Source organism: Telopea speciosissima, chromosome 3, assembly GCF_018873765.1.
Source record: "Telopea speciosissima isolate NSW1024214 ecotype Mountain lineage chromosome 3, Tspe_v1, whole genome shotgun sequence".
NCBI lineage: Eukaryota > Viridiplantae > Streptophyta > Magnoliopsida > Proteales > Proteaceae > Telopea > Telopea speciosissima.
The window spans coordinates 4871404-4878847 of NC_057918.1; the positions used below are offsets into that span (position 1 = coordinate 4871404).

Sequence of the window (7444 nt, forward strand, 5' to 3'; positions counted from 1 at the left end):
ACATCATTAATTAACCAGGAAAGGTCACGGTCTCACCGACAGTGCTCATTAATCACTCTCTGTATCTGAAACATACAACTCCAAGGATTTGGGTCCTCTGTGTTCAAGAACTGTGGGCCGTTGAATGTACGCTATACTCTCTGTCGCGATCCAGAGAGGAGCCCAACACCAACTAAATGCGTGGTGAATGACGATTCATGGAATGGAACAGAGATGTGAGAAGATAAACCAATACCTAATTCAATTCAATAAATGCAGAAATCGGAATCATAAGTAGGAGTCCGCTATGCATAAATCTTCAATCTATCTCCATTGTTGGTTCTCACAGAATCATCTAGACCTCTATCCCTCCAGGGAAAAAGATGGAGTTCTGTATCAAAGCTCAGCCCTTTTGGGTTTTGGTGCCCTTGGTTCTGGGTTTCCTCCTGGTGCTCAAGTCTGCCTTAGCTTCCCTCAGATGGGTTTACATCTACTTCTTCAGACCTGCAAAGGATCTCAAGAAATACGGTTCGTGGGCACTCGTGACCGGACCTACAGACGGCATCGGAAAGGGGTTGGCCTTCGAGTTGGCCCGGAAACACCTTAATTTGGTGTTGGTGGGTCGCAATCCTGAGAAGCTCAAGGGCGTATCCGATGCGATTAAGTCCAGATATGGTAGAACCCAGATCAGGAATGTTGTGGTTGACTTGGCTGGTGACCTATCGGAGGGGATCGAACGGATAAGGGAAGCTATCGAAGGGTTGGATGTTGGGATTCTTGTGAACTGCGCTGGGACTGCTTACCCTTACGCGAAGTTCTTCCATGAAGTGGATGAAGAATTGCTTAAGGATGTGATTCAGGTAAACGTGGAAGCCAATTACAAGGTGACCAAGGCTGTTCTTCCTGGAATGCTACAGAGGAAGAGAGGTGCCATTGTGAATATAGGGTCGGGTTCTGTCACTGCCACACCTTCTTATCCGCTTGTTTCTGTTTATAATGCCACCAAAGCGTACGTTAGCGTTCTCTTCATCTTAAATTTTGCTTACCCTTGCATGCTGTTGCTGCTGCTGCTGCAGCTATGGTTTTAGTGCATTGTATCGGAACGGGTATCGGCAACCCACAAACCTGATTATATTAGACAAAATTACATTTGAATTTTTTAAAAAACATAAGTTTTCTGACCGTTTTATCTTTTGTCCGTATCATGCTATTGATATGATATCGGTACGGTATCAATATCAGTGACTAGCAAAACGGTACATATCACCGATATGGGCGATACGATACCAATACTTAGAACCATGGCTGCTGCTACTCATCCTGCAGTCGTGCGTTGTTAATATCTGTTTATATATATATTTATATGCTCCTTTACTAAAATGTATATATATATATATGCTGGTTTTGCAGTTACCTCCATCAGTTGTCGAGAAACCTCCATGTGGAATGCAAATTGAATGGGATTGATGTGCAGTGCCAGGTATATATCCTCCACATAAATGTTAATGTTAGAATTTGAATATTGGTTATGTCAGCACTTCCATGTGTCTATCTTTCTCCTCCCCATTTGAAAGAATATCTTTGCCCCCCCCCCCCCTTTGTTTTGAGGAGAAGAGAGAGACACAGGGAGTGCTGACGCATAGTTGGAAAATTAGGTTTTACGACCTCACTCGACTCGAGTCGCTTTATTCAAAACCTGATGATTTGAACCAGTCAAACCTGGTCAAAACGAGGCATGTACTTTTTTTTTTCAAATATTAAAATTATGATTTAAAATACAAAGATCAAAACAAAGATAATCATTCTCGGCAAATACTTTTTTTTTTGGGTAAATTACACATCACTCCTTGGTTTTCAAACGAAACTCAAATCACCCCCTCTACAGTAACGATGTTAGCCTGTTGTTAGTTATTGGTATAAAAAGACTATTTTACCCTTGTACTAAAACATTAGAATTAAATTTGCAAGGGTAAATTACACATCACCCCTGGTTTTCAAATGAAACTCAAATCACCCCCTCGTTTAACATAGACAAAATATAAAAGCGTATAGACTGTATGTCTAGGAATTTGATTCAAGTTCTCATCCCTTCCCTATTTATTTATTGGGGGAAAAAAACGTTACTTGGTCGCGTGGCTCTTGCGTATAATCACAGTATCACTCTGCCTTCATGGAAAATTGGAAATCCCGTTCAGTTCAATGCTTGCGCATGTGCTCCTATTGCCCTTATTTATTAATTATTTTGGTCATTTATAATTATTGATCCTATGGAATCCTCCTCAATCAGGTACCTCTACTTGTGGCAACGAAGATGTCAAGGTTAAAGAAAACTAACTTGTTTACACCGGCACCGGAGAAGTACTGTAAGGCGAGCATACGATGGATTGGGTACGAACATACATGTGTGCCGTATTGGCCACATTCTATACAGACCACTCTGATTCGTGCTTTACCAGAGTCCTTGGTGGATTGGTTATGGTTCCAATACTTACTCGCCATGCGTAGGCAGGGACAAATTCAGGTTTCTAAGAAGAATAACAAAGCTATAGGTGGGCAAGGGGACTTTTCCAAAGGGAGATGAGAGAGGTTGACACATGTTGGGCACTTGGCGGTGAGCCCTTTCCTTAAACTATTTTATCTTGGAGGCATATTTGCGGCATTCTGTGTCATACTACAACATTGATTATGTTTTTAAGGAGAATGACTAAAGGCATGATTTGTAACTGAAGGAATGACTTGGCCCAATATCATATGCATTCATTTTTTGTTTCTTCAAGTTGTTTAGTTCCTTCTCATCCATTTATTTAAATGGAGAAAGTTTTCCTTTATCATGCCGTGAAGGTTCACCACATCATCCTAAGGTTTACAAATTCTTATAGGGTTTTAGTATTGTCTCCAATATATCCTTTTGCATGCATTCCCATTTACCATAGCTTAAGGAAAACTCGGTCCTATTCAAATTGTTAATTTTTTGGGGGTAAGAGATCGATGCCTAGTCGCGTAGCCCTAGCACCAATGCGAGGACCAATGAGAGTGTGTGCAAGAGCATCATCATCGATGAGATTTTTATTCACAGGGATAGAGTCATAATTTCATGGCCTCCTTAGTTTGGGTGCAGGGGCCATATGATCAGAAAACGTTCTTTTTCCTTTTTTTTTGTTTAACAATTTCCTCTTTCTTTTTTTCTTTTTTATATTATGGGGAAAGTTTTCATACACAGTCATGTAAACTGTGTATGTGAGAGGGTAGGAGTTTCAAGGCATTAATTAATGGGTGGGGATTTATGACTTTTCCAACTCTTTGTGAGAGACCCTCTCACATACACGGCTTACACAGCCTTGTATGAAAACTTTTCCCTTATATTATTTATGTAACCTCAACTTTCTCTACTACACTTCAATTTATTAACGCCACCCAGTTATGCAGCACACGCCCTCCTATGCCCAAACACAAAGGCGTGCATAATGACCGTCGAATTCCTTGAAAAGATGGAAATGACCAGATGTGCGGTTGTCATTTCGTGCACCCAGCGTACGCCCCTTTGTGTGGCCACAAGGACGGCATGCACTGCGCGACCAGGTGGCTTTCTCTTTCCGTATTATAAATTGTGACAATGACATGATTGGAGCTCATTAAGATTGCAAGTTACCACTTAAACCAAGGTGGGATCATGGTTTTAAATCAAGGCATAGGTAACAGTATCGATTTCAGTTGATACCGATATGGCTTGGGATTGGTCGTATTGGACCGAATTGAACTTCTCTGCCATCAATTTTAATGAAAATATCATTTGTTTTAGGACAAATTTACCCCTAATAGAAACATACATGATCGGGCATACCGTATTTTAAAACGGTGGTGGGGTTTTGAAGGACTATACATACACCCTAATGGATCAATTAGGGTTTCAAGTATTGATCAACTGCCTTAGAATTTGAAAGTGCCCGTCTTCAGTCTTGCACTCTTGCCCACGCAGCTCTTATTGAGAATCTAAATACTTTGTTGTTATTGTTTGGGGTGAGCATTCTCTGTGTGGGAGCGTTGAGGCCACACCCAAACACTGTGTGTTGGGGGGGGGGGGTTGAAATGACCGCCCTACACCCCCATAAAAGGAGGAAATATGGTGAATTGGAATCATAAGTAGATTACATAAGCAGAGTACTTCCTAGTTTATGGATGAGAAGATTACTACCCAGTTTAAAACAGAATCGATCACTCTGGAAATCGGAATCATAAGCAGAGTTTCCTATTTAATCTGCGCAGAATTCTTTGATTTGAGTCTCCATTGTTGGCTCCGTCAGCATCTCGCAGGAAGAAAAATGGAGCTCTGTATCGGGGAGCAGATCAAAGTTCAACCCTTTTGGGTTTTGGTGCCCTTCATTCTGGGTTTCCTCGTGGTGCTCAAGTCTGCCATAGCTTCCGTCAGATGGGTTTACATCTACTTCGTGAGACCTGCAAAGGATCTCAAGAAATACGGTTCGTGGGCACTCGTGACGGGACCTACAGACGGCATCGGAAAGAGCTTGGCCTTCGAGTTGGCCCGGAAACACCTTAATTTGGTGTTGGTGGGTCGCAATCCTGAGAAAATCAAGGACGTTTCAGATGCCATTAAGTCCAGATATGGTGGAACCCAGATCAGGAATGTTGTCGTTGATTTGGCTGGTGACCTAACGGAGGGCATCGAACGGATCAGGGAAACTATCGAAGGTTTGGATGTTGGGGTTCTGGTGAACTGCGCAGGGGTTGCTTACCCTTACGCGAGGTTCTTCCATGAAGTGGATGAAGAATTGCTTAAGGATGTGATTCAGGTCAACGTTGAAGCCATTAACAGGGTGACCAAGGTTGTTCTTCCGGGGATGCTTCGGAGGAAGAGAGGTGCCATTGTCAATATAGGGTCGGGTTCAGTCACTGCTACACCTTCGTATCCGCTTGTCTCCGTTTATGCTGCCACCAAAGCGTAAGTATTCTATGCCTCTTAATTTGCTGACCTTAAAATTGGAACCGGCGCTGTCCTTAGGGCGCATACCGCCCGCCCAGCCGTCCTATTTGCGCATGGTTAAAGCCCTAACCCTAATGAATGCCCATATGGATTGGGCTCTTCTGCAGCGCGGTAAGGCGTCCGGTGCACATCGGACGGCCCCAGCTGCCCGGGCACACTACTACTGCTCCTGCGTCTTACCTGTTAATTAAAATATGGGTGGACATTTTCTGTGGTGGAGTGTGGCCTCATAAATGACTATCCTACCCCGAACCCGAACACACTGCCTGAGGTGAGGTCCACGGTCCACCTTCTTCTATTAGATGTACTTGACGGTCAAGTACGGACAGTGTAATTGAGAGGATAAAAATTCGTGACCCCTGCATGCACACAGTGGCCAATGAAAGCACATGTGCTGGCATCAGGGGTGGAGTGGTCATTTTGACCCCTCTGTGGCGTGGGTGGTATACTCACTGTCTCCCCCGAAAGAGAACTTTTCTCCTTAAATAAATTCTTCTGGTCCCTCTCATAAACCATAAACCATTAACCATTATCTGTTTCTGCTGGTTTTGCAGCTACGTCCATCAGTTGTCGAGGAGCCTTCATGTGGATTGCAAATTGAATGGGATTGATGTACAGTGCCAGGTATGCTATGTCCGTCGATTCTAGGGTTCTTGGTTCCACATAGAAGTATGGTTTGTTTTAATAAATTAAGGGAAGGGAAGGGAAGGGGAGGGGGGAGGGGGGGCAGCTGCCCGTAGCAGCCTATGCGGTGTAGACTGGGTTGTGCGCACAATGATCGCCTTACCCCTTGCCCAGATCTTTGCCCGAGTGGGGGTAAGGCAGTCATTGCACGCGCGGCCCTGTCACATTGCACAGGCTGCTACGGGCAGCTGGGCTATAGGAGATCTGGATCCGGAGAACTTGCCATGAATTAGCCAGTTGTCAAATTTTAGAATCTAATTCAATCAGATAATCTCCTAGGTGTTGGCATATGTTCGCCAGATCAAAAGTATCGGCCAAAAAGCGACTCAATTTTGAATTCTTGCTCGATAAATACCTGATACGGGCTAATAACAATAGTGACCGATACTGCCACCATCACCACCTTGGTCCATGGTTTTAGTGCACGGTATTGGTACGGGTATCGGTAATCTGTAAAATCGATATGATACCGATACGATATGGGTTTGGATCGGCTGTATTGGACAAAATTACCCTTGAATCTCCTTAAAAAATAAGTTTTACCCCTTGTCCATACCGTGCTATCAATACGATATTGCTATTGATGACTAGCAAAACCAAATATGTATCGAGCGATACGATACCAATACTTAGAACCATGCCTTGGTCTCATCTGACTTACACAAGAAGCGTGTAGACCAGGAATTTGATTCTAGTCCTATCCCCGAACCAGGTGCCCTATTTATTTATTTTTAATTTTGGTCATTTTTTTAAATTATTGATCTTAAGGAATCCTCCTCGATCAGGTACCTCTACTTGTGGCAACAAAGATGTCAAGGATAAAGAAAACTAACTTGTTCACACCATCACCGGAGGAGTATGGTAAGGCGAGCATACGATGGATTGGGTATGATCATACATGTGTGCCGTATTGGCCACATTCTATACAGACGACTCTGATTCGTGCTTTACCCGAGTCCTTGGTCGATTGGATCGTTTTTCGATACTTCCTCGACATGCGTAAGAAGGGACAAAATCGGGATTCCATGAAGAAGCAGTAGAACAACAAGCCCATACACAAGTTATGTTGCAGAGATCTTTTAAACCATATTTCAGTATTAATTCCTTATAAGTGTCTTAATATAGAATTTTTTTTTTCTTTCTTTTTTTAAGGATTGAAATTGGGCGTGAATCGTGATCGATCCCAATTTCAACTGTTCTGAAGTGACCATTTTTTAAGTTCTTAGGTTCGGATCGTTGGGAAGCATGTGATGTATTAATAATAGTGGAAGTAGATGAAATTAAAAGAAAATAAATGCGAAAAAAAATTTAAGGTAATAAACTCTCAAGTTGTTGCACTTAATATAATAAATCACAAGCACCAAAAACATATCACTAGCTGTCTCCCTGCTAATGGTAATGATGAAGGTAATAAACACTCACATGGTGAAGAAAGAGACACAACCCAACACATTGGGAGAATCTTAACTAAATGAGGTCTGTTACATGAATCTTTGTCCTCTAATATATCCGAGGTCATATTAGGTACAAAATCTAGATTATGCATGTATTTTCTCACCATTTTTCTTATGATCATTTTAGGTCTGTCCTTGGCTCTTTGAGCTCTTTCAATCGAAATTATATCACTCCTCCTTACTAAGGCATCCTTAGGTTTCCGTTGAATATGACCATATCATCTTAAACGACTCTCTTGAAACTTGTCATTGATCAGGACGATTCCCAAGTTTGCTCTAAAACTTAATCATATTTCAAAACTTCAAAAAAAATATTCCCAAACCACCT

At 42.3% G+C, this 7444-nt stretch overlaps 2 protein-coding genes across 2 annotated transcripts; both read left to right on the plus strand.

The window, feature by feature from the left end:
- The first annotated feature begins 362 nt into the window (after positions 1–362).
- LOC122654004 (very-long-chain 3-oxoacyl-CoA reductase 1-like) lies at positions 363–2560 on the plus strand. Its single transcript, XM_043847978.1, has 3 exons — positions 363–988; positions 1390–1459; positions 2267–2560. The coding sequence occupies exons 1-3, from the start codon at positions 363–365 to the stop codon at positions 2558–2560; spliced, it is 990 nt and encodes a 329-aa protein (XP_043703913.1).
- A 1699-nt stretch (positions 2561–4259) lies between these two features.
- LOC122653654 (very-long-chain 3-oxoacyl-CoA reductase 1-like) lies at positions 4260–6786 on the plus strand. Its single transcript, XM_043847564.1, has 3 exons — positions 4260–4936; positions 5533–5602; positions 6448–6786. The coding sequence occupies exons 1-3, from the start codon at positions 4299–4301 to the stop codon at positions 6700–6702; spliced, it is 963 nt and encodes a 320-aa protein (XP_043703499.1). The 5' UTR covers positions 4260–4298; the 3' UTR covers positions 6703–6786.
- Positions 6787–7444: the final 658 nt, after the last annotated feature.